The sequence below is a fragment of the Argentina silus genome (assembly GCF_951799395.1).
Source record: "Argentina silus genome assembly, chromosome: 11".
Lineage (NCBI taxonomy): Eukaryota > Metazoa > Chordata > Actinopteri > Argentiniformes > Argentinidae > Argentina > Argentina silus.
Genome location: NC_139665.1, coordinates 3,692,956 through 3,719,394, shown reverse-complemented (window position 1 = coordinate 3,719,394; position 26,439 = coordinate 3,692,956). Strand labels below are relative to the sequence as shown.

Genomic DNA, 26,439 nt, shown 5'->3' with positions numbered 1-26,439 from the left:
TGGATTTTAAAATTAAGATCTGAGTCAATGATTACAGCTCAGTTTTTGGGCTGGTGCTTGGTGCTAAAGGTCCAGTATGTCACAATATTCAAGCATTCTGAAAGCTTCCTAATGGCTGGAATGACTTTGTTTAATCAGTCATGATCAGGGAATTTGTATTTCATTTACAAATGCTGTTTTGGTCCGGAAAAAGCGCTTTCTAAAATGGGGTGTCTTACCAGACACTGGGTTTGCATATAAAAGGTGGTTACTGGCAGGGGTGTTCTAGGGGAGACTGTGTTTCTGCATGCACACACGATTCGAAGAGGCAACCACCAGAGACAGAAAGGTGAAAATGGTTGAGTTGTGACTTTAACCAGTGTCAGTCAAGCCTGTATATATATGTGTAAGTACAACAAAAATGTTAGGAGTTCCGGCGAAAGGTTCTAATGAACCAACATTAAATTATCGCCAAAATATTAAGTTCTGATCAATTGCATACATCTAGTCGAACAGGAGTGAAGGCCCCGTACAGTGTAACAGATATGTCCAGACAGGTGTGAAACAGCTGCGACTAGCTGCTGAAACTGAGGTACCAACACTCAGAAAATTACTAATATAGCTCAACACCTGCCGGTCTTGATCCCGAAATTAATTAGTAATATTTATAATAACAATATTGTATTGTTATTTAGACCTGCATCATATTAATTCACGATATAAAAAGTATCGTCAGGTTCAGTGATGACGTCTCCTGTGCGCCATGGAATATGCGTCTTGGAATATGTATTTTGTATCGTGCTATATTTGTGGTCTTAAACCTTAAAAAAAAATTGGGAAAAATAATAACCTTGTTTGCTTTTCCTGTTGCTTTCATGTCAGGGACGGGGAAGGTTTCAAACAGTCAAATATCTGTATTGAAGTGAAATCATTGACGGTAGAAAGCCTCTATGGAGCGTCTGCTGTATAAATTCTTAATTCTGGTCGGCTACCAGCGCGTCATACCAGGGGATGGAGACTTCGGCTCTCTACGTAGACGCAGCGTGGAGTAAAACCATTTGGGTTCTGCTGTTAGACAACTGAACTAAGCTCATGTGACATTTATAAGTTATATTCTTCGATAATCAATGGCTATAGCCTATCATTAAGACCACAAATTGACGTACCAATCCATAACACGACGCACCTCTGATATGCTCATGATTGCGCTACAGTAAAACCTTCTCCTGGACAGTAGATGGCGGCACTGAACCTGAACGTTGGATGTGATTCGACGTCGTAGTCGACGCGAGTAAGAAGGAAGAAGAACAACATCATCAGTTCTGCAGCTGCAGCGGTAGCTATGACACATTTTACAATTTTGTTTTAATGAAGCTAAGGCGTTTTATTTCAATTAACACATTCACATGATTGTCTAGATTTGTAAAATACTTTATCTCCACGTTTGCTGAATGTGACTGGCGAATGATTTGCAGATTGCAGAAAGAACCGTTATTGTTTCTGTGCTAGCTAGTAGTAGCCGGATAGCATCCTCCTCTAGCTAGGCTACATGCAAGTCCTTTGGATTTCATGGAGTCGGACACAGATAGATATGTAGGAATTAAGGCGTTACAGCAGCTCACATCACAAACAACAACAACAACAAAATAAAGTCACAATAGAATATTAAAATAAAATAGGCATCTGAAACATTATATACAGTAAGAGCAGTCCAGTATAATTTAACGTCCCCCAGCCAGACTCCGATCCCCCCGATCGAGCCAGCCGGAGGAGGAGTTATTACAGTTAGTACAGTCTTATTGCGGCAGGCAGAAAGGATCTCCTATAGCGCTCCTTAGTGCAACGTGGTTGTAATAATCTGTTGCTAAAGGAGCTTCTCTGCTCTGCCACAGTGTCATGTAGGGGATGGGAGGGATTGTCCATGATGGCCAGGAGTTTAGTGCTCATCCTCCTCCACTGTGTCCAGGGTGACCCCCCCCCCCCCCCCCCCCCCCCCAGCATACCACCACATACAGCACTGCGCTGGCCACCACTGACTGGTAGAACATGTTCAGCACACGCCAAAGGATCTGAGCCTCCTCAGGAAATAAAGCCGGCTCTGACCCCTCTTGTACAGGACATCTGTGCTACCAGTCCAGTCCAGTTTATTGTCCAGGTGCACCCCCTCACCACCCAGTCCAACACACATCCTGCAGCCATACAAACTGGCCTGTTGGTCAGGTAGTTCATAATCCAGGAAATGATAGGGGAGGTCCACCTGCATCCTCAGCAGCTTATCCGCAAATAGTAAGGGCTGTATGGTGTTAAATGTAAAATTCTTTGAGAAGTCAAAGAACATGACCCTCACAGTGCTGCCAGCCTTATCTAAATGGCAGTGAGCTCTGTGTAGCAGGAAGATGATGGCATCATCCACACCAATGTCTGCCTGGTAGGCAAATTGTCATGATGTGTCGAAATAAAAAAGACCCCGTCGAGACACAGTTTGTGATATACTACTTTTACTCACTCTGACGTTTCTTCGGGTTGTTGTCCCTTAAGATTGCCAAATGTCCCTTTCAAAGTTAAAATACACACACAGCTCCTTAGCAAGCTACACTATGAAGCTAACCAATTAATTTATGGCAGGGACACAGCAAGCTTGATGCTCAGTACGCGGGACAATCACCCGACTAACCATCAGAGTAGCCAAGCGAACGTAGGGTTTTATTATAAACAGTGGCTGGGCAGGGTCATTTTAGTTTCGATACGTGACAATGTCTCCTGACTCCATGCAGTCCATAGGAATTGCATAGAGGAAGATGCTATCCAGCTAGCTAGCTAGCTAGTAGCAGCAATTACTAATGTGCATGCCGCAGCCTTGTAGCTAGCAATGTAAAGAGGTCTTATCTTTCGACCCCTGATCAATTAAACTCTGCTCTTGCAGACTCATTATCTCTTTGACCCAGAAACTTGTGCAGTGGTGAGCAGGGTGTTGGAAGACAATGGATCACAGAGCTCTCAAGAACCCATATGCAGACTATGATGGGGACCCTGCATGTGCACAAGGACTATTGGACTGTCAGGGCAGGGTAAGGCCCAATAAGCTTTAACAACTACTTTGTCTAATTCCCTACCAAACTGCTTTTTCTTGTAAAGGATTTACATGTAAAGACAATGCCTGTGTGTCTGTGTGTCTGTGTGTGTGTGTCTGTGTGTGTGATCTGTCTATAAAGCTCTCAGCCGAGTTTGCTGGACGGTTGAGCAGTAAGGTCAGTGAACTCCTCTCCGAGATGGAGAACGGGCTTAGGTCAGCCGACCCGAGAGACTGCACCAGTTACACTGGCTGGACAGGTAAGCACACCATCTTACCTGAGTAAACAATAATCAATTTCAACCCAAATCACCAAAGATTAGGCTATGATCTAGAGACTGATGAAACTGACACGGTGTATGACTTAGCTCTCTTTTCTTCATTTTTTTTTAATGGTTTTTTTGAACAACTGCTAAGTGGTAACATGCATGTGGTGGCCAGAGAAATAAGCCTCTTTAACTCTCCTAATCTCAGTCTCCCTTTCCCCCCGTAGGCATTGCCCTTCTCTACCTGCACCTACACGGAGTGTTTGGAGAGCCCTCCTTCCTACAGAAGGCCCTGGAGTACGTGGGCCGCAGCCTCGCGTGTCCAACGCAGCGGCACGACGTGACCTTCCTCTGCGGTGACGCGGGGCCTCTGGCCGTAGCTGCGGTGGTCTACCACAGAATGCAGAGGGAGCAGCAGGCAGATGAGTGCCTCAGCAGGTCAGCCCTGAGGGACGTCTTACAGGACAGAATACTACTGCATGACTACTGCATGACTCTGAGCCTGGAGAGCTGCAGTGTGTGTACACTTTTGTTCCAGCCCAGCTCTAACCCTAACCCAACATACCTGATTCAGATATGTTCATCTTCAGTTTAGAGCATTAGTTATAGCTTGGCCGGAACAAAAGTCTACAGACACACTTGGACTGTTAAGGTCAAGCCAGTTAGTCGGTTGGTAGATACTAGTGAGATGTTGCCGTCCTCCAGAGTTCTAATGAGCTCTTCTTCTAATGTTCTCTCTCCCTCTGTGGTCCTCCCAGGCTGCTGCAGCTCTACCAGACAGTGGTGAAAGGGGACGGGGGGTTGCCGGACGAGCTGCTCTACGGCAGGATGGGATACCTCTACTCCCTCATCTTCGTCAACCAGCAGTTTGGCCATTACAAGATCCCTATCCAGTACATCCAACAGGTCGGTCGAGGCTAACGGCTTAACTCTTTTGTTCACTTGTCTGGCAGATGCCGCAAGCGTTATTGCAGCATTACGACTGCATAATTCTTGACGATGAAAGATACTTCGTTTATTGAGTCCGTGTCCTTTGTCTAATTATTTATTGCCTTTAGATCCGTTGTCCACTTCAATGATTTATTCCTAATACGCAACGAGATGAAGAGGGGTCTGAGCTGTGTGTTATGCTGTGACTCTGGTCTCTCTCTCTCTCAGATCTCTGAAGCTGTGTTGGCGTCAGGGGAGAGTCTGTCTATGAGGTTCCGGGTCCAGGAACAAAGCCCTCTAATGTACGAGTGGTACCAGGAGCAGTATGTAGGCTCCGCCCACGGCCTGGCCGGCATCTACTACTTCCTCATGCAGGTAAAGCCGATTGTGCCAAACACGATGCTTGCACTCCTTATAGGAAGTCGACTTCCATTTGCCCGGGAAATGTCTTGCCCGTTCTCATTCATGTTTACAATTATTCCGAGACAGGCACAGTGATCCTTGGATCCATAGTGAGTGCCTGAGTTCTCTTGCCCCTTGCAGCCAGGCTTTGTGGCCGGAGAGGAGAGGGTGCACAGACTGGTGAGGCCCAGCGTGGACCACGTTTGCAGACTCAAGTTCCCCTCAGGGAACTACCCACCCTGCATAGGTGCCACACAGGACCAGCTGGTGCACTGGTGTCACGGCGCGCCTGGGGTCATCTACATGCTCCTGCAGGCCTACAAGGTAAACCTGGACTCTTGACTGCCATGTGATAGGTGGACCATCAGTACCACAGCCACGGTCTTCCCTGTGTATCGCAGGTCGTGTCAAACAACGGACTCTTTCCCCTGGGCTCTTTCATTTAAAAGTGTGGTACAGGCCATCTGGTGGTGAACTGGACTTGCTGTATGAGCAAATAATGTCTACCAGTGTCAGATCCTGTAAATATACTGTAGATACACAAGCTTTCCCGCTTTCACACTATCACATCGCTAGACGTGTCTATAGAAATGTGCTTCTGTGGGGGCGCTTGGTGGCGTAGCACACTAATGCGCATACCACATAATAGCAAGGTTCCTGGTTCGATTCCGACCCTCGACACGTCTTACATGTCATCCCCCCCGTCTCTCCCATCCTTCCTGTCAATCTCTACGGTCTCTATCCCAATAAAGCAGAAATGCCCTAAAAACATATAAAAAAAAGAAAAAAAAGAAGAAGAAATGTGCTTCTGTGTTACACATCCAACAGAAGGCATGAGTCTGTCTGTCCTCTAGGATTCAACACAGACCTTATTGACATGGTCCAGCCTTACTCCTACTGTCACTAGTGTTCACCTGACACGTCTCTCTCTCTCTCTCTCTCTCTCTCTCTCTCTCTCTCTCTCTCTCTCTCTCTCTCTCGTCCCACGCCCTGTCCGCAGGTGTTTGGTGCTGGTCAGTACCTGGAGGAGGCTCTGCAGTGCGGAGAGGTGGTCTGGCACAGGGGCCTCCTAAAGAAGGGCTATGGGCTGTGCCATGGGGCAGCAGGGAATGCCTACACCTTCCTGGCCCTCTACAAGCTCACCCAGGACCCCAAGCACCTGTACAGGGCCTGCATGGTGAGAGCTCCCCACCACACCAACACTCTACCCAATGGATCTCCAGTGACTTGATGACTGTCTTTAACAAAGAGCTAAAGATTTTCATTTTAGAGGAAGAGGGGTCCCGAGCAGTATGGCCCTTTTAGCCGAATGTATAGCAGCCGTAGCAAGCTGTTCAGAAGTCTTACATCCTCAGCTTCCTACCACATTTAGCATATTTTGAAGTGCACTTAGTCGTTGTCGATCGGTGTGCAAGCTATGCTGTTGGCTGGATTTAAATCAGGAAGTATTCAAGTAACTTCAGACCGTCTGAAAAGTGAGCCTTTTATGTTTATTGACAATTGGTAGGTAGCTGTCAGTGTGTGTCAGCCTCAGCAGAGATCGGGTTTAATATTCACTAAGTCTTTTTTGGACAGTTTCCACATGGCCGGCGTCCCATGTGTAGTTTAATTAGGATGCGGCTATTCATATCCAGCTGGAAATAGACCTGTCAGATACCTACTGTAGCTCTGTTACCACGTTGAAGTGGAATGTTATTGGCTTCCAATGTTTCACTTTCTCAGGCACATTTTTTGCGGTGAGATTCTAGCATTCGTTCCCGTTCTCTCCAGACGGTAGTCTGCTACAATCCTCCGTTACTCCTGGAATGTGGCTGTTGTTGTTTACTCCCTGGTCTTTTTTTCCCTCCTCTGTAGTTCGCGGACTGGTGCATGAACTACGGCAAACATGGCTGCCGGACCCCGGACACTCCTTACTCTCTTTTTGAAGGTAATTCACAGCAAACTTGTCATTAAAATATCCCAACACTTTGAAATGTAATATTTATTTTTCAAAATGATGAGAAAATGACTTACTAGTGATTTGAGGAGTGATGGGAGTGCAACAGTGTTTTACATGTACGATCAGCGTGTCACTTCCTGTTCACAGGCATGGCTGGAACTATTTACTTCCTGGCCGATCTTCTGCAGCCCTTCAAATCAAGGTTTCCAGGCTTTGAGGTGTAAAGGTATCCACACATATCCCTGCCTGCTGCAGGAAATATGATAGACAACCTAGCCCTAAATCTCTCTCTCTCTCTCACACACACACACACACATGCACACGCGCACACACACACACACACACACACACACACACACACACACTCACACTCACTGCAGTCACATTAGCAGGTGATAATCAAGGCGAATTTTCCATTACAACAAAATCTTCCCATGGGGTCTCCCCTGATTGGCTGAGTGATTGTGTCTCATCATTAGCCGAGTATGTCATGTAGGGAGTGAAGCAGGGGACACTGTTGCAGTTTGAAGCAGTAGCTACTGTGTGTATGCTTCGGGCTGCTCCTCTCCTCTCCTCTCCTCTGGGGCTCTACGGTCTCATTCATTCACTGAATCTTGCTCTCTAGCTAAGTGTGTATATTGAGTGGAAGGAGAGAGCACCTCTCAGCAATTTGTATTTTCATTTCCTTGACTGTTGTTTCATTGCTAAACTATTGAGACTGATTGATGACTTCGTAGCTCTTATTAATGTTTATGTTTAATTTAGATAACTGCTTGAATAACTGGAATGAGTATTCCATTCTGCATGTAGAAAACTGTTCATTTTGCAGATTGTGCTGCAATTTAAACCTTGTTTTGTAAAACAACTGAGTATGCATCATGCCAAGTTTTGTGTGGTGTAGGCTTTCTTTTTTCTTTGGTCATAGTAACTTGGCTGCTTCACATTTCTGTCTGCTTATCAATAAACAGAGTATTTGTATGTCCTGCTGATAACTGTCTGTTACCTGATGTTGTAGTAACAGAATAAAACCACTGAGGGGAGGCATAGAGTTAATTCCTTTACAGCAGCAACATTGAGCAGCGAGAGTGCGTCTACAGATCTACCCAAGAGTGGGTTTTACATAGTTGAGCCTTAACCTACCTTACCACTGGGTAATGTTGGCAGTTTCTATTTCCTAACAGTAGTCTCCCCTCTATTGACTTGACACAAGTTACTCACGTCATAATAAGGCATCGATAGAGCAAAAAATCCTTCTTTTCGATGGTCACGTCAACTGGATCCAGATCAGTTGTGGGTGAAGACATGAGCAGAGTGAACATATTTACGATTGGGCTTGGTGGGAGAGCTGGATGACCTAGGGAACCCATCTCCCCTGTCCTATGCCCTACGGCACCTGGCTGTCTATTCCAAATAAGGCTCATGTAAAAACCCAGAGGGAGAAGGGACACAATGCCACAGCTCTTTTTTTAAGACAGCTTCTTTACGATGTGCACATTTGGCTCGCGTGGGGGGGGGGGGGGGGTAGAGTGGGTGGGGGGGGGGGGGGTAGAGTGGGTGGGTGGGGAGGGAGTGTCACCGAGACCCTTGAGGAGCTGCTGCTGCTGTTGCTGCTGCTGCTGCTGCTGCTGTCCCCCTCTGTGAGATCGTATGAGGAGAAACTAAACACCTCAGGAGTGTGGGGTAAATATAGTTCTCATTTGTCCAGGGGCGTGGTCTGGTCTCCCAGGCACGTCCTCGACTACACCATAGGCTACAGAAGAGGAGACAAAACACACGACCGTGTTCCTGAGATGGTCCTCAACTCTCAGAAGAGGTCGATCGTTATTGGGGTATGTTTGCGACTGTAGTTGCCCTTGACCCCTGGTAGGTTGGGTTATATCCACAGTTATGTCACCCATAACATGTACCCGGACCTGGACCAGGCCTATTTCCATTCAGCCAACAAATGACTTCAAACAAGTCAAATAGCGACCTGTTGTATTGATGACTTCAACTACAGTAACCAAACCACTGCTAAATTGTTGTGTAACATAAGAAAACAGGTGTATTTTTGTGTTGCTCTCAGATGGTATGTTCACACTCTATATATTTCCTCCTCTCTTCCTATCACAAACAAAACAGGTGCCGTCTTCCTCTCCCAGTCTCTGTGATAGTATGTGGCACAAATAAAACTGGTTTCTATCACATGAGTGGACAGTTGGTCATTACTCCCATCATCACTAGAACGCCACAAGTGCATGAGTGTTGTATTTTATGGCAGCGTAAAAGCCCCATCTCCAAACTGTAGGCCTCCAGTAGCAATTTCCAGTATTTTCACTGTCATTTAGGTAACTTTAGGTTAGCCTATAAGAACGTGTTCTATTATTTTTTATATATAAAGTTCCCCACTCCCAGTGACGGGCGTGTTTTGCTGCTTATCAAGAACTGAACCTTAATATTAGCAGTGCAGAAAGCACTTGTCAACTTCCAGTCGAAATATTCACCTTTTCGAACAGAGGCACAGTTGTATCGGCGTAATTGAATCCATCTTCCCTTCTGCATCGTGCATTATTACATTGTATGGTGCAATCATACAGGACACAACATAGAGAAACGATAGTTCTCTATTTTCATAAGATTTCGGGACGATCGTCAGCACCACGTACCACGGACAGCTCCTCCGTGCGGCCTTTGATGCTGCCGTTACCTTTTCAACAGACGCGCAAGAGGAGTCTTACCAGAGTCGGTCACAGAGCAGCGTGAACAGATGAGTCCTACAGCAGGCCCCTCACAGGGCAGAGGGACGTTGGCTGACTTTCATGCGCATCTGTCATTAAGGCGATCATCACAGCACTTGTTCGCGGTCATTCCCGAACATTGACTCCAGACATAATTACGCTACAGCAGGCTTCCTTGCTATCCCAGTTGACCGCAGATAGGGAGGGAGAACAACATCAACATGATTTTATTGATCAGTGGGTTATTGGTTTAGTGTTATCATCGCCATATTAATTCGTTTTCTTAGGATCCTAGTCATCATTCTCGAACACGATCTGTTCCATATCGGCAACGCGAACCGGTATCTAGCTGTTTTGGACAGTGCAACATTGCGTTTTACTCAGATATATTGTCAAATGTTGCATGTATCATTGATTAAGTCGTTTACAGAACCACATTGTTAGTTGGAGTTTTGACCACTACCCGATATAACCATAAGAGGACGAGTGCTCTCTCACTGTTTAAAAATATCACCTTGTAAACGAGAAGCTTTCCAGAGTTGTAGGCTGTCTGAAGTAGGCTAGTCGGTAGATTTAATAGTCGTTTTTAATAGTTAAGTGATGCTCAAATCCAGTACATTTCAGTGCCATATCTGCTCTTGCCTACCTCAGATTTGAAATGTCAACGAATAACATGTTTATGCGACATCAATGTATGTGATTTAAAACGCTGACCAAAGACAAGGAGTCTTGAATCAGTCCCTTAGCTGCCTAAAAATAACCCAGTCCCCTTCTAAAGGCCTACTCCCACTCCAAGAGAGGACCACAGCTCCCCTTTCCGTTTGCCCTAAGAAAGTTAAAGAACTTCCAAAACGTCATCTGATCCACCCTGTGACATCAGACCCAGGCATAAATAAGAGTGGGTTTGACCATGGTTCAGGACCACTCTCTCTTGGGACTCCGGCTTCTTTTTCCTTCTTCCCGCTCCTCCATCTCCTACTCGCTATAATGGTGTGTACTTTGGACGTTTGAGTGGGGCCACGCCGCTGAAGTTATTTTGAGATTCTTTATACCAATCCATCCCTTGTGACATTGATTTGGATATTTAAATCACTGATACTGCTACAGAACTACAATGGCGTCAATGTGATCGTTATAAAGACAGGATATGAGGACTGACCTTTTCCCTACTCTGACGTTAACTTTGTGGGCTTACTAATATTTTTGAAGAAACCAAGGAGGGGGTGTCAGATTGAGTTATCCCATTGTGCTAAAGAATGAAAACATGGAGTATATCCCTCATTCAATCTTTACATTTGTGCCATTCAGTGTATTAATTTATTTCCATCTTCACACTAGTGTAACTCATTACCTGGCATCTAATGCATTTGTGACTAAACATTGACGTTTGTTATTCCATTGTTGTTCTGTAGAGACATTTTGCACCCTGTATGTGACCATGTGGTGTAAGTATGCTAGTGGTGTTGGAATGGTAAGAATTGGGACTGATGTGGTGCTGTTGTTGTGCGTCTGACAGGCCGAAGTGGCTGCACCTGCACCTGCTGCATCCGAGTTCTCAGCGGATCAGATTGAGGGTAAGTGAAGCCCAGGCGTGTTTGTGGGAGAAAAGTGGATCATTTGAGCCTTTCACAAGTGAAGTGAGGTGCATTTAAAAAAAACATTCCCTCTGTGTTGTTGGAAGTAGCACTCACAGCTGTAAGACAAGACAACCAGTTTGTAGCACTCGCAACACTTTAAATTGGCTAGATCTTTTTTTTTAACAGTCATATTTTATTGGCTATGTGGTCTTCATGGCCAGTTGATAACTAATTGATAAGAGGGTGGAAAGACCTGAAACATATCCAGTGTGGACCCCTTGGCACCGCTAGGGCAGAATCCACACAGGAGTGTTCAGCTGTCGGATGGATTTGTGTCCTGTCTATTCTGAGCAGGGCCAGATCTTTAATTGCACGGTGGTCCTGGCCCTAGGATAGTGTTAATCTCTGGGTTGGAAGTTTAAGATGCAGAGCCAGTGGCATCTCCTTACAGCAGGAATGTAAAGCGTGATCCTCTAGCCTTTTGTTCCTCGCTGAAAGACATGCCCTTTCATAGACGTCCTTCACAGAGTTATGTCTACAGTTGTCCCGTACAACTGGTGGCAGTTCAGTATTATATATGCCTCCTATATTGTACGCATTAAATAACCCTCTATCAATATTTTGTCTTAGGGATTACATATGTTTGGATGCATGTGGATAGTTTGTGTATTTATCTTTTTTTTTTTTACCTGTATAAGAAGTATAATTATGGCAGCAATATCGGCAGTAGCCTATTTTGTTGAGTAACTCTGGCAAGGCTCTCAGTGTATCAGGGCAAATCACATGATTCCACACAATTCTTGTATTCAGTTTTTTATTAGATAATTCACTATCAGAAAACTATCGTTTTCGGAGCACTTGTGCTACTGGCCAGAGCAGCTAGATGCAGCCTGGAATGTAGGCGCAGGCCATGCAGGGGGTGTTGATTACGCTGCTGTCAGCTTTTTTATGTTTAACTCGAGCCAGGCGGAGACAGCCGTGCCCATATATGGCGTGGGTTACTTTCTCAGGGCGTATCAATTGCCCATCGGTGCACTAAATGCCACCCAAACGCTAGCAGAGGGGGACAGCTGCCGCTGTTCGGAAATCACATAAGAACATTAATCTGTCAGCGGATCTCTTTCTGGTGGAGTCCATAGAAATAGCTAACCCTTGTTCTAACACACTCCCTACCTGTCTCTGGTGTGTGTGTACACAACTGTTGCTTGTAATTAGCAGGGGGAAATGAGGGAAGAATATAGCTTTCACTGTCTTTGACCCTGCCGACAGCATAAGCCTACATACCAGTGCTATATTTCGATCTCTCCTCTGTATCTTCAGCACAACATTTACAAGTTTTGCCATTTTCTATTCTTGTCATATTCATGATAAATGAAAGACAATAATGGTGTTATATCTACAATCTCATGGATTTCTTTTGCAACCTTATATTAATATTCATATTTATTTAATCATTTAGGTAAATATAGTCTATATCTGCATGTGTCTACATTTTCTATACATTCTGTGTTTTCTGTCTGCATTTTCTACCCATCTCACCAAAACTCCTCTGTCTGTCCTTCCAGACTTCAAAGAGGCTTTCGGTCTCTTCGACAGAGTTGGTGACAGCCAGGTGGCCTATAACCAGGTGGCCGACATCATGCGCGCCCTGGGACAGAACCCCACCAACAAGGACGTGAAGGCGATCCTGGGAAACCCATCTGCTGACGGTGAGACCCCCATAAGCTACGAGGGGTTGGAATATTTATTACGTTGTGTCTGGTTGGAATTAGTCACACGTAAAGACACACACCTCTCTTCCTATGGCATAAAAACACCACAGCTGTTGAAATAGACAAGGTTATATAATTGTGAATATAAATTGTAGTAGACATTAAGTTACTACCCATAACGGGAGAGCCAATCATTTTTTCCATGTTTCTGCAATAAGAGTCCATACAGTAGATTCTGTGTGGAATATATTGTGTTACGACATGTGTTCGTGTGTCATTCTGTGTGTGTAACACCATCTGTCGTAAAAAAACCTCCCCCCCAAAAAACAGAATAATGGTGTGTAATGTTGATCTGCTCTCCATTTTTTCAGACATGGAGAACAAGAGGATGGCATTCGACGCTTTCCTGCCCATGCTGAAGACAGTTGACGCAGTCGCCAAAGGTACCTACGATGACTACGTTGAGGGTCTGCGTGTCTTTGACAAGGAGGGCAACGGCACAGTGATGGGCGCTGAGCTGCGTATCGTGCTGGGAACACTGGGTGAGTCAAAGGCCAAATATAGACGTAGCCACGGACACTTAAGTAGGCCCAATGTATGAGGGGCTGCTTCTGAATGTGAAACGGAGACTAACCCTGCTCCTTGTGTGGCACTTTTAGGCGAGAAGATGACCGAGGCAGAGATTGATTCCCTCATGACAGGACAGGAGGACGAGAACGGCACAATCCACTACGAGGGTAAGTCTGTTCACTGAGCAGAAGGAATATCATTGGTCAATTCACAGATAGCGTAAAACAGTACCATGACCTGAGAGATGCTTTGGTGTCATCGTGTTTGGTAAGGCTACATATTCTCAACGTGGATTAGCCCACAGTCAAGGCTATTATGGCTTACTATGTACACTTTGAATGATTTAGATGAGTGTATAGGAGGGGAGACCGGGGACCAATGTAACAGTAGTTACTTTTTGAATGTAACCAATTGTAACACCCTGCTTTTCTCCAATCAGAAAAAAGTTAAGAGAGATGAAACTCACTCGGTACATGCACAGTTAGGTTTACTCCCTGTGTGGAAAAAGTCAATCAAATATCTATTTTAAAGGTGTTACATTTGCCCCCGCCCACTGTTACATTTGCCCCCCCCCCCCCCGTGATCCAAGCGTCCTCTTTACAGACCTACAAATGTATGAATGATAGACGGATGTTTTCTGATACCAAACAACGACTGGTTGAGGATCAGTGTTCTCAGATTAGAGTTTATTGCAATTATTATTATTTATTTTTTTAAACAAGTGCTCCCAGTCTCCCCTACTTAAAGGGTGTACAGGACAGTGCTTCTGACATGCTGTAGACACAGAGCTTCCAGTACAGTGTACTAATACTCCCTCTTTGCTGTTCTCCCCCTAGCATTCGTCAAGCACGTCATGTCTGTGTAAGAGGCCTCTGGCAGGAGTGCTGAGGAAGCTGAAGCTTATCTGCAGACCCCATGGTGTCAGGACATCCACACTGTTTCCAAGACCAGCCTAGGAAAGGAAAGGACTATGGGATGTCAAAGCGAATCCACTCAGTTTATTTTTCTTTTTCGTTCGTCACTTTTCACTCCCCTCTTTGGAAGCCACTTTTCCGCTGTAGAGCCTCTCCTGGCCCTCCCCCCTCTGGGGTGCGTCTCTCCACACGGGATGGGGGAGCAGGGGTGAGGGTTGTTCCCTCTACCCCGCTCATCCAAGTCATGACATCACTGCCCCAGCAATGCCAAAGGTGCTGGACACGATTGTGGATTGGCCGCCAAACCCTCCGTCCTCCCCTGAAAGTTGTATTTATTTTCACTCTGTGATTTCAGAATAAAAGTTTCCTAGAGAACGTCCCACCTGGCTTGATTCTTGGTCTTTCATTGTGTATAGAACATAGTGTATGAAATGAATTACATTGATCAATCACTACTATTAGATATTATGGGCATCCATTATTTGCATGAGCACCCAGTGAAGATACCATCAGTAGAAGATCATGCTATTTGATATACTGTAGCTATAGGATATAGCCCCTTGCCTGAAAGATGACACTTTGCTGAGTCGGACTGCAGTTATGGCGACATGTTGTTTATGGTAAGATCATGGGATCACAGAGGACATTTAAAGATTTTAGATCAGCACATCTCTCTGCTGTCAAGTGTCATATTTACAATGCCCTGTTTAGGTAGTTGGACAGTGAAGCATTTTTCTTCTTCTGGCTCTATACTCCGGAAGTTTAGATTTGAAATCAAACAGTTAACATGAGGTTAAAGTACAGATTGTCAGCTATTTTAGGGTATTTGTATACATATTGGTTTCACCATATAGAAACACTTTCTATACATAGTCCCTCTATTTCTGGGCACCAAGAGTGTTTGGACAGATTCATATTATGTCCAAATGAGGCACTCATGTTTAGTATTTGGTTGCATATCCTTTGCATGCAATAACTGCCTGAGGTCTGCGACCCCTTGACCCTACAAGACGCTGGGTAATGGTGATGATCTATGTATTCAAAATATGCCGATTTTTCATTTATTCATTGTAAGACGTTGCTGATGCTTGCAGATGACATATTATTGATTGCATATGTAATGTTATATAATTCAAGTAAAAAACTGTAATTAATGTTGTTGTTAAATTGACAAATTGCGAAACATCTGTTAATGGTCTGAATGTAATAATTCATGTTAAAACATTCTTTAAAATGCATGAAAACACTTGGAATGCAATGGGGACATGTAAGTAGGCCATCATGAATGACATTTTGCCTTAGATAACTCTTAAAACCACAATTAATAGAGAGGGAACACTATCTGACAAGGGACGACATACTGACACGACGTGGCCTGCGTCAGTTGACGTTCCATACAGTACGTCCCTTGCACAAATGCGCAGGAACACTACTGCGCAGGAACACTACTGCGCAGGAACACTACTGCGCAGGAACACTACTGCGCAGGAAAAGCCTCCACCCAGTAGATGGCAGCAACTCTCAACAGCCAGCTGCACTCTACCTTTCTCTCAACACAATATGAGGAAGAGTGAGAGTACGCTTCCAGATATTTGTTTGTGTCGGATGTGTGAAAACAGTGCAAGGGAAGATGTTTGTTCAAAAGGCTGTTAAAAGTTGTTTATCTGGATTAAAAAATGGGTCTCGCGGTGGACAAATACTCTTCACAAATGCAAATGGCAGGTGCGTCTCGTAGATTTAATGGTGAAAGTGTGATTACTGTGTCATAATGTCAAGTGAATGAAAGTTTTACACTATCTATGGAACTATTCAGTCTATGCATTCGTCACACCACTTTTGTGCTTGTCTGTGTTTTTTAAAAATGTTTATTGAGGCATTGGTAAGCATTTGAAAACATTGTCTGTTGATGCACTGTGAAACTGGAACACCGTAACCTTTGGCACACTAACATGAACTGCCCTACCTCGTATGTGTTGAGCCCACTGCAGCCATAACTGCAAATTGGAGTCCCCTTCGTAAACCTGATTATACTGAACTATACGTGTTGATTTTTCGTTCATCTTCTTGGAAGCTTTATTTTCCCCTCCTTGTTGCTTGGTTTAATGTCATTCTAGGTGACTTAAGCCAAGGTTCAAATAAGACTACACTGCACCTTCCCATGATCCCTTATCACCTGTCTCAGAATTAGTCACAGCTTATTTGTTTCTAGCAAGGGTGTGAATGAGATTTAGTAATCCTGGACAAATATTATTTGGCAGTAACTAAGGTGGATTTAAGAGTTTTGAGGATTTAGACAATCATGCCACTAGGTTAGCTGAATGGTTTATCTATACGTATGTGCCTCTATCTCCCAGAATGCAGCACACCCATCCTGAGCATGGTGAAGCTGCCTTGCCCTTTCGTCCGGAGACGTCCAGCGCCAAGTCTCTGATGGACTTTGGCACACGCAGGATCTTCACTGAGGACCATGACCTCTTCAGACAGAGTGTCCGACGCTTCTTCCAAGAGGAGGTGGTGCCCTACCATAAGGAGTATGTACTGTCTGAGCTAATCCCTGTGCCTACTATTGACCTCTGGTGCTTCCTGCATGTCTGCACGAATGATTGTCTCGTCCGTAGAATAATAAGGACTACAATGCTCTCTTTTGTCTTCCTCTCCAAAATCACAGATGGGAGAAGGCAGGTCAGGTGAGCAGAGAGCTGTGGGAGAAAGCTGGGGAGCAGGGCCTGCTGGGAATACTCACCCCAGAGGAGCACGGAGGGATTGGAGGAGACCTGCTGTCTGCAGCCGTGGTGTGGGAGGAGCAGTGAGTATCCTCAGTCCAGGAGTAGGGACAGTATTCTCCAAGCCAAAAGTCTTGAACAAAACACCTTTGCCGTATTAAGTTGCCGAGTACAGTAGATGATGAACTATGAACATGTAGCAGTGTAAGTGTGGTATTCCAGACACCCGAAGTCCGATCCAAAATGTCAAGGACAACAGTCTTCCTCGCTTTAGCTCCATGGTGTTCCTGCCAGAACAGTCGGAGAGCAGATAAAAATAATCCTGTTCAGGCTTTCTTATGCAACCACCTAACTCAGACCGTACCAGACCCTCCTCACCCAACTCTACGCTGTGCCTCTCTGTTGCAGGATGTATTCCAACTGCTCCGGCCCCGGCTTTGCCCTGCACTCTGAGATCGTCATGCCCTACATCAGTAACTACGGCTCCAAAGCCCAAATCGATCGATTCATACCCCAGTTGACTGCTGGGAAATTCATTGGGGCTATCGCCATGACGGAGCCAGGGGCCGGCAGGTGAGGCCCAGATGGCCAACACACACATTTACTGCTTGAGAATTTGACTTGATGCTAAAGTTTACAGGTAGATTGTTTTAAGACCTACAGTCGTGTAATGTGTCTCCTTTGACGTAAATGCCTATGTGGTCACAGTCAGCCCATCCTTCTTAAACAACCTAACCTCTTTCCATCTCAGCGATCTCCAAGGTGTGAGGACCTACGCTAAGAAGGATGGCAGTGACTGGATCCTCAACGGTAACAAGGTACGTTCAGGTGTGATGCGGTTTTTTTGAGGATCGGCCGAGATTGACCATGCTCACCTGTCACCTGTCACTCTCTAGGTGTTCATCACCAACGGCTGGATGAGCGACGTGGTGATCGTGGTGACCGTGACGAACCGGGAGGCACGTACCGCGGCCCATGGGATCAGCCTCTTCCTGGTGGAGGACGGTATGAAGGGCTACCACAAGGGCCGCAAGCTGGAGAAGATCGGCCTGAAAGCACAGGTGCAAAGATGGCGGCCATAGCGTGCCTCTCGATATCGGCACGAGTCACCTCTCACAGAGAGAGGTGTTACTAGATGTAAACATTAACTCCTAATTGACGTCCATTAACAATAGATATCGAGTGAGTTGGCATGAGGGTGACAACACAGAATATGACACCCTCTCCCCTCTGTCCCTTTTCCGTAGGACACTGCAGAGCTGTTCTTTGAGGACGTTCGGCTCCCCGCCGACGCTCTCCTGGGACAAGTCAACAAGGGCTTCTACTACCTGATGAACGAGCTCCCACAGGTAGAAACGTTCAGCAGCCCGACATAGCACCCCCAGAGGTGATTAGGAATATTTATTTTCATACTCTGTGCTTCACCCTCGTCCTCTCAGGAGCGCCTGCTCATCGCCGACATGGCCATGGCCAGCTGTGAGTTCATGTTTGAAGAGACCAGGAACTATGTGACGCAGAGGAAGGCTTTCGGCAAGACCATCTCTCATCTGCAGGTCAGTCTGTAGTTCACTGTGTTTCAAACAGTGCCCAGTGCTTTGGGGTAGTACAGTACGTTTACGTGACTGGAGTGGTCCACTTACTCTCTCTCTCTCTCTCTCTTATGGTCCCGGACAGACAGTGCAGCACAAGCTGGCCGAGCTGAAGACTGAGATCTGCGTGGGACGGGCCTTTGTAGACAGCTGCCTCCAGCTCCATTCAGGGAAACGTCTGGACTCTTCTACCGCCTCCATGGCCAAGTACTGGTGAGCACACACCACCCACCAGCATACGGTTCTCCAATACTTTGAATATTCATTCTTGGCCAATGCTGACTTATCTGCGTCCACTGTTACTTCCTTGTTGTTTCCAGGGCATCAGAGCTCCAGAACAAGGTGGCCACTCAGTGTCTGCAGCTCCATGGAGGGTGGGGCTACATGTGGGAGTACCCCATTGCCAAGTGAGTTACAGACACCCAATTAGAAATGAACATTGGCATGGCTTATTTTAAAGATGGGGCTTTTTGAGGAACTTACGACTGGTCCTCCACTGTGCAACCATACTTATCTTCTTTTTCCTCCTCCTGTTCCTGCTCTCTCTCTCTCTCTCTCTCTCTCTCTCTCTCTCTCTCTCTCTCTCTCTCTCTCTCTCTCTCTCTCTCTCTCTCAGGGCATTTGTAGACTCCCGTATTCAACCCATCTATGGAGGCACCAACGAGATCATGAAGGAGCTGATCGCTCGCGACATTGTTAGCCAGAAGTGAGACGAGTCCCATTTTCATCGTTGAGTGGGGCTAAGGAGTGGCCCTTAAACCAATAACGTTTGTTGTCGGTGCCTTTTAAACGTGATTCTCATGTTCACTGAAGACCAGTTGCTGCTTTTTATGGGCAGGTTTGGAGTAGATGTTCTGATTTTCTTAATTTTTTGCTAATAGAGCTTCATAGTGTTCTAGACTCTAGGTTTATTTCTTCCTGCCTTTGGCCTCTACGAACAGAATGCAAATGCACATAATGAAATTGTATATTTTTGTAATGCCTTCTAAGTGTTAATGTATTTCTGTGTTCATCACATTATTTTTTATGGGGTTAGAAAACAAATTAATTGTATAATAATATAAAAATGAAATGTTAGCCATTAGCCAGTTATGAGTTCATATCTCTTGAAGGTCTCATCATCCTTTTGAATGCACTTTGAGAAGCCAGACAATAGGACTTATGAAATTATAATTTGTTAGAATTACGAATGTTTAAGCCATTTTGAGGCATTTGTTTTATTTAAACACACCCTTAAGTTGTTATAAATAACAATGTACAGTATGTCCTGCCTATTGAAGCATAATCTAGCAATACATGTTCTAATATCCTTCCAACAACAGTTTTTTTTTGTGGTTATCTTTTGGGTGTGTTGTACTTGTACTGTTATTGTGTTCAAACTTCCATTGCAACAAGATAACTGACATCTATGAGCTCTGTGATTTGCCTTACAGTTTTTTCTGATTGCTTTGATGCTAATATCAGATATGTGCTTACATTTCAGAACTAAACTCAAAATGGTTCATGAACAATGCACTTTTTCAAAACTACAAAACACTGTTCAGTTGACTGAATACAACACACAGACAATGCATTATAACACATCATAGAACCACTTTTTCATCTCAGTGACTCACTATTTCAGACTTTAAATACTTGAAATACATGCATTTGCTTTTCACAATGCAATACCTATATCTTTTGATATAATTGTCTTGTCATTGCATACAATAATTTGCTCTACAACTTAATCAAACTGCTCTTAAATGATAACTAGCCATTTGGTAGACCTATAGACAGTCCACTGCTTTCTTAACAATAAGGCTTATGGATTATGACAGCTAGGACGTACAGTATTCAGTAATACATGTTTCTAAAGTATAAATACAGCACATGCTATATAAACCATATAGTAATTTACTTTGCAAAGTGAAACATACTATTCTACTACTCTTCGGCACTCTGAATCAATCGTATTTGTAACATGTATCATCGCTGTTTTGCAATGTTATGAAGTGGTTGGTAGAATGACTCAGTGAATCTATGGTTATCCTTTGAGTTTGAAGGACTCTTGAGGAGTTCAATGATGAGGCAGAGGTGGCGCCACAGGTCCAAAGGTTTGTATGCAATTTCCTTCGGGCCAGAGTTGTTTATGATTATGTGAAATGACCATATACAATTCACACCCTGACAAAGTGCAACCAACCAATACTTATTCTGACATAATAATTCAAACGGCTAGACAGGGAGCTTTTCTTAGAAATTGGAGGTCAAAAGATGTAATTTAGTAAACTACCAAGAATGAGCTTTATGCAAAGGCAACTTCTTTCATTATTTGTAATTCAGAAGTCATCAAAGCATTATTTAATAAATGTAGATTTGTATTGATGTTAGTCATTTGAATCATTTTGATTGAATTGCCTAACCAGAATAAAGCCTATAACTTGTATATCTGAATAAAGATTATAGACTACCGGTTTAAGACCAAGGTTGGCATAGGCTACTCACTTAAACATCCACATGTTTCAGTGTCGATGGACGTTGGTGTGGCTGAAACAGACAACACCCATGTCAACTGAGAAGTAGCACGTTAGTGCATGTGAGTGATATCCCTATATAGAGCCCCATAGGACAGACCCTTCTCATTTGGAGGTCTTCATCAAAGGGTGATCGGTTCTATCCAGGGCCGTAACTACCATTGAGGACACCGAGGTCATGATCTTATACATAGGTTACAGTACATATTATATCTATTCACATATGAGCTATATATACAGTATATCATTATTTTAACCACAAGATGGCAGTGAGTGCATTGAGGAAGCCTGAGGCACTCTGCTGTCGGTTGGGCACGTCTTTGATGTCAGGTGTATGGAGCAGCAAGCAGATAGTATTCTCAATCATCTGGTATGAGATGTATCATTTGTCTACTTTCTGTGAATTGTGTACAAACCATTAACTGAATCACTGGCTTGTTGGGTTGTCCATCCCCTCTCCTTCCTCTTATCCAGGCTTCGCTTCAAATAAAACCACATATTTTTGCTCCATATTGTAGTGTTATAGTATATATAGTGTTTCCGATTATTCTTCCCCCTGCCCCTTCCATCTACTGGTAGTCTGTTAGGCCCAGAGCCACCTTATGGCAGGTATGGCATCAAATCCTCCTGCCTCTCTGATCCCTTCCATTATAAGCTGCTTTGCTCAGGACAAAATCAGGTGACATTTCCTCTGACTGACCCAGTCCAAAACTAGAGACAGACAAACAGACAGACAGGCAGGCAGACAGACAGACAAACAGACAGACAAGCAGGCAGGCAGGCAGGCAGGCAGGCAGGCAGGCAGGCAGGCAGACAGACAGGCAGGCAGGCAGGCAGGCAGGCAGGCAGGCAGACAGACAGGCAGGCAGGCAGGCAGACAGACAGACAGACAGACAGACAGACAGACAGACAGACAGACAGACAGACAAGCAGGGCAGTGCAGTGCACTTTACTACAGTGATATGAACAAGCTTGGACATACTGTACCATGCAGGCTACACAGCTGCATTAGGTTGAATGTGTTTTTCTTGGATCAATCTGTTGTTTTTTTTGTACAGTTGTACAAGTGTGCCTGTCAGGGTGTATGTCTCTGGGCAGATGGCATGGGCATGCCTGTTATGTCTTTAGGCAGACTGGAAACCAGTCTGCTCCAACCCTCAAATTCGACTAAATCCACAGTGCCAGTCTTGGCTGTGGTACAAACATTGGCCGGGTGGGATCCCCAGGGGGAGAGGAGCAGCTGCTCTCCTATCAATCCGTCTCCCCTTCCTCCGTCTCTCCTTTGCCACCCACTCTTCTCATCCCCCTCTCTCCTCATCCCCCTCTCTCCTCATCCCCCTCTCTCCTCATCCCCCTCTCTCCCCTCCCCTCCCCTCCCACTGCTCAGTAGGAGCCGCACCCTTCCCTGTAGTCAGAACATTGCAGATAGCTCACAAAAGCCATTCCCTTTTTAAGTGGAGGGGAGAAAAACACTGTGTTTGTTCTATAATCCTCTGTAAGACCTGCAGCCTGACAGCCCCTATCTCCAATTTACCATCTATAGAGTGTGTGTGTGTGTGTGTCTGTGGACTGTGGGTATGTGTCTGGGTAGGCTGCCAGCTACATCTGTAGAATATTGATGCATGGTAAGAATGGGACGCACTGAAGCCAGTGTGAGAGACGCGAACAATTGTAACGCGCCAACACTGGCATACTTACGGTAGTGTAACCGCGGTGGGAGGGGTCTGAGAGCCCTAAAGCTCTTTTCATTGTCACTTGGGCTGCAGACACACAGGGGTATTAATAGCGTTGAGTCCCACGAACAGGTAAGAAAAGTATTGAATGTATTTCATTACATGTAAAGCTTGAGCCATGAAATGATCAACACTGCACTATTTCATCTGAATTTCTTTATTTCACCACATGCAAAAGTTCTCAAAACATGTTTTAAGAGTCACTGAAATAATGATTGCTGTTTTGCTGGCTACTAATCCGAGTTGTTGCGCATTATAGCAGGACATGTGCTTTGTTGTTGAAGCTAAATCATTTAAATGGTTGAAAAGGACGAAAGTTATTTTAAGTTAGATGCGTGAGCCCACAATCAGCTTGGAGTGAGACACATATTCGTTCATTCTAGAGCTGCGGCTTCTGTCTGTCTGTTTTATCATGCAGAATGCCGATTATATGCATGTAGCGTTCAATACCTAATACACATCGTCAAATCGTCTCATAATATCCACCCGTGGTCTTTGTTGGTTATTGCCTATGGAAGACGGAGCGCTCCAGGGCTGCGGCATGCCCATTGTTCAGGTCCAGCCTGCATGGTGCTGAAACTGGTGCGGCTTTGCTGACGAATAACCACTGCAGTATACAGTACCCTCCCCATCATTAATGTCCCGCCCAAGATAAACTATTGGACATTTGAAATGTTAATGGTTATGTTTTCTTTTTGTATTATTACTTTTCATTAGCCGGCCTACTGTGGCATGAAAACAAGCGGTAAGCCTATCGTTTTAGATTTTAATTGTGGTCCTAAGATTAGTCTTTTATTAGGCTAATGGGCTATTGTAGCCCGAGGAGGAATTCGCCGATGGGCTTCCTGCATGTATTTAACTATTGTAAGATTAAAATCTCTGTCAGTTGCACCAATTATTCGTTCCTGGCATGCTTTACCTTATTACTGTGCAAGGCTGGGGTGATAGCTGTCAGTCAACACGTCGTTTTCACAAGTTGTCACACTTTAAAGTTCTGCAAAACAGTAAAATAACAAATAAGTGAAAAATATAAATTGAAGGTGAATCACTAGCAGGATATGGATAGCCTACATATCTACAGCAAGAGCTTCTTGAAAACTATATATAGTCCTTCAAATAGTATGTCTGCAGCTAAGAAATACATACGTCCACACCTTTTGATGTTATGCCACCTAAGATACTGATCTTAATCTGCCTCTGTTTCCATAAACTCTTGGATTGACTTACTGTAAGTGCATTTCAGATAGGCCTAGGAAAGCTGAGTCTTTGAGAAGTAATTCTTTATGTCTTGATGATATGACAGGTGATATGATATGATGATATGATTTCCCTTGTCTGAATATGAAAACATTCCTTTGTAACATGGGGCCATAAGGAATTTGTGTTCACATGAAACATTCTTCTATTGATTGCATTTGCACATAACGATAGATATCGCTTAAGACATTTAGCTATGGACACAGATTGAAAGGAAAACACTCTAGCCCTTGACTTCTGGCAGTATGTTTCTATGAACACAAACCACTTAAAGGCATTTGTGGATTTAAGAGATGGACAAACCTGACAGCTTATTTGTTCAGCATCGATTATGTACACAGTTAGGGGTTTGATTGGGGCACTCAGAAGCACCTTTCATTGTTAAGACCCCCCCCCCACACACCATCACATGTGCTCTCTACTCCTCTCCCAATGTCTAGAGATTAGTGGATCCTGCTCTTGGGTCAAATGCGGTTTGACAAAGTACATTAGGAGAAGGCAGGATATGTGTATCAGGTGCCCCACCTCTCCTGTACGGACATGATTCCATCAACCTAGATTGGGGTGACTCTAATCACAGGCACTATAATTGAAATGACCTTAATCACAATGGAGAGAGAGGGAGGAAGGAGAGAGGGAGGAAGGAGAGAGGGAGGAAGGAGAGAGGGAGGAAGGAGGGAGGGAGAAAGGAGGGAGGGAGGAAGGTGGTGGAGCTCAGTCATGACTGTGTTGCTGTTCCAAGATCAGGAAACACAATCCGTCCCCTGCGCCACGCGGGAATGTTATGTATATTTCCCAACGTCGGCTTGGGTTAGGTGCGCTGTCAGAGAGGACAGACCACAGAGCCACTCTCTGCTCTCTGAAAACTCAGACACACGCGTACTTGGCTCAGGATGTTGGGAGTTTTTTTTAAATTGTTATTTATGGGAAGGAGTTCTGTTTGGATTGAAACATCATGCATAGATATGTTCATAGATGTTCATAAACACACTTGACACAAATGTAATCTTAAAGTGCACATGCACGCATGTTGGCTTGCAGTGTGTGTGTGTGTGTGTGTGTGTGTGTGTGTTCACTATGTGATTGTCAGGGTCTTTGTGTTAGGTTTGTATGGTGAGAGTGAGAGCCCATATGCAGGGGTGTGTGTGTGTTTGTGGGAGGGCTGACACAATGGACTCACCAGAACGACGTCTCATCACCTTTGAAGTCAGGTGGAGATACAGACTGGCTCTGTCTCGTCTGGCTGAAACTGGAAGAAGCAATGACCCCTAGTCGTTGTGCCCTGTATGTGTCAGGTGTATGTGTCAGTCAGAGTGTGAATGTGTGTGAGAACAAGCCAAACCAAACACAGCAACATCCCTCTCTCCTTTTCTCTCTCTCTCTCTCTCTGTCTCTCTCTCTCTCTCTCTCTCCCTTTCTATCTCTCTCTCTCTCTCTCTCTCGCTCTCTCTCTCTGTCTCTCTCTCTCTCTCCCTTTCTATCTCTCTCTCTCTCTCTCTCTCGCTCTCTCTCTCTGTCTCTCTCTCTCTCTCCCTTTCTATCTCTCTCTCTCTCTCTCTCTCTGTCTCTCTCTCTCTCTCTGTCTCTCTCTCTCTCTCCCTTTCTATCTCTCTCTCTCTCTCTCTCTCTCTCTCTCGCTCTCGCTCTCTGTGTGTGTTTGTATGTGTGTGTGTGTGTGTGTGTGTGTGTGTGTGTGTGTGTCCGGACTGGGCATCTCCACAGGTGCCTAATGGGAGGTGGCGGTTGTTTAATGTGTGATTAAGTCTCAGGGTGTCTAAGCTCTATGTGGAATCTAATCTAATTTTCACATGTGAGGGACCAGCTGGTCTACTGACCTCCATCTTGGTGACACTAAGACGCTGGGTGAGTACTGCACCACCTGCATGGCCAAACAGAGCTTAGTCTCGCTCACGTTCAACAGGGAACACGTGGGGGGAGGGGCACATTCTCAAATAGAAGCCATACCACCTGAGGTGCATTTAACTAGGCGTGGTGTACTGTGTTTGCTTTTAACGGCAGCTTCTGTTGTTCTGAATGAATGACATTTTTTAGCATAGCCTTGTTGCGCACACCTCTGGACAGGTCAAAGGGCAACACTTACACTTACGCTTTGTCTGTGTTATCATAGCGTACCTCTGAACTGGCTCGGTCCCTGAAGCTCAGTTTCCACTGAGGGTGGGCAAGGCTGACCCAGGAGTCAGCGCCGAGGCCCAGGCTGACCCAGGAGTCAGCGCCAAGGCCCAGGAGTCAGCGCCAAGGCCCAGGCTGACCCAGGAGTCAGCGCCAAGGCCCAGGAGTCAGCGCCAAGGCCCAGGCTGACCCAGGAGTCAGCGCCAAGGCCCAGGCTGTAACCAAGACTCAATCCTCAGCTCACCCGCAGCCACTCTACCAAACCCATCCTGACAGCCCATGTCACATTCCATCCCTCACGGACGGTGCCCTTCTACAGAGGACACTCCCGTCGAGGCACTGTTCCACAGCAGACGCCCCCGGATCGACTTTCAGGATTACAACTGTGTAACTCTTGAATTCCTCTCAGAACATG

General features: G+C 45.1%; 3 protein-coding genes across 3 annotated transcripts in view; all 3 read left to right on the top strand.

The window, feature by feature from the left end:
- acadl (acyl-CoA dehydrogenase long chain) overlaps positions 1-20,221 on the top strand; it is a 402,840-nt gene extending 382,619 nt beyond the window's left edge. Inside the window, exons 2-12 of the mRNA XM_083679951.1 lie at positions 15,696-15,798; positions 16,431-16,607; positions 16,745-16,882; positions 17,208-17,372; positions 17,551-17,617; positions 17,696-17,860; positions 18,047-18,148; positions 18,239-18,352; positions 18,474-18,601; positions 18,709-18,795; positions 19,005-20,221. Coding sequence (XP_083536077.1) covers positions 15,707-15,798; positions 16,431-16,607; positions 16,745-16,882; positions 17,208-17,372; positions 17,551-17,617; positions 17,696-17,860; positions 18,047-18,148; positions 18,239-18,352; positions 18,474-18,601; positions 18,709-18,795; positions 19,005-19,098 — 1,329 coding nt within the window. The 5' untranslated portion in view covers positions 15,696-15,706 and the 3' untranslated portion in view covers positions 19,099-20,221. The remainder of the gene's footprint in view (positions 1-15,695; positions 15,799-16,430; positions 16,608-16,744; positions 16,883-17,207; positions 17,373-17,550; positions 17,618-17,695; positions 17,861-18,046; positions 18,149-18,238; positions 18,353-18,473; positions 18,602-18,708; positions 18,796-19,004) is intronic.
- On the top strand, positions 1,268-7,568 carry lancl1 (LanC antibiotic synthetase component C-like 1 (bacterial)). The gene is made up of 10 exons (XM_083681040.1): positions 1,268-1,315; positions 2,903-3,047; positions 3,192-3,309; positions 3,543-3,753; positions 4,074-4,221; positions 4,474-4,620; positions 4,789-4,971; positions 5,648-5,824; positions 6,502-6,574; positions 6,734-7,568. The coding sequence occupies exons 2-10, from the start codon at positions 2,961-2,963 to the stop codon at positions 6,808-6,810; spliced, it is 1,221 nt and encodes a 406-aa protein (XP_083537166.1). The 5' UTR covers positions 1,268-1,315; positions 2,903-2,960; the 3' UTR covers positions 6,811-7,568.
- mylz3 (myosin, light polypeptide 3, skeletal muscle) lies at positions 10,784-14,232 on the top strand. Its single transcript, XM_083679966.1, has 5 exons — positions 10,784-10,877; positions 12,446-12,589; positions 12,964-13,134; positions 13,252-13,329; positions 13,999-14,232. Exons 2-5 carry the CDS (start codon positions 12,520-12,522, stop codon positions 14,025-14,027), a joined length of 348 nt encoding a protein of 115 aa, XP_083536092.1. The 5' UTR covers positions 10,784-10,877; positions 12,446-12,519; the 3' UTR covers positions 14,028-14,232.
- Positions 20,222-26,439: the final 6,218 nt, after the last annotated feature.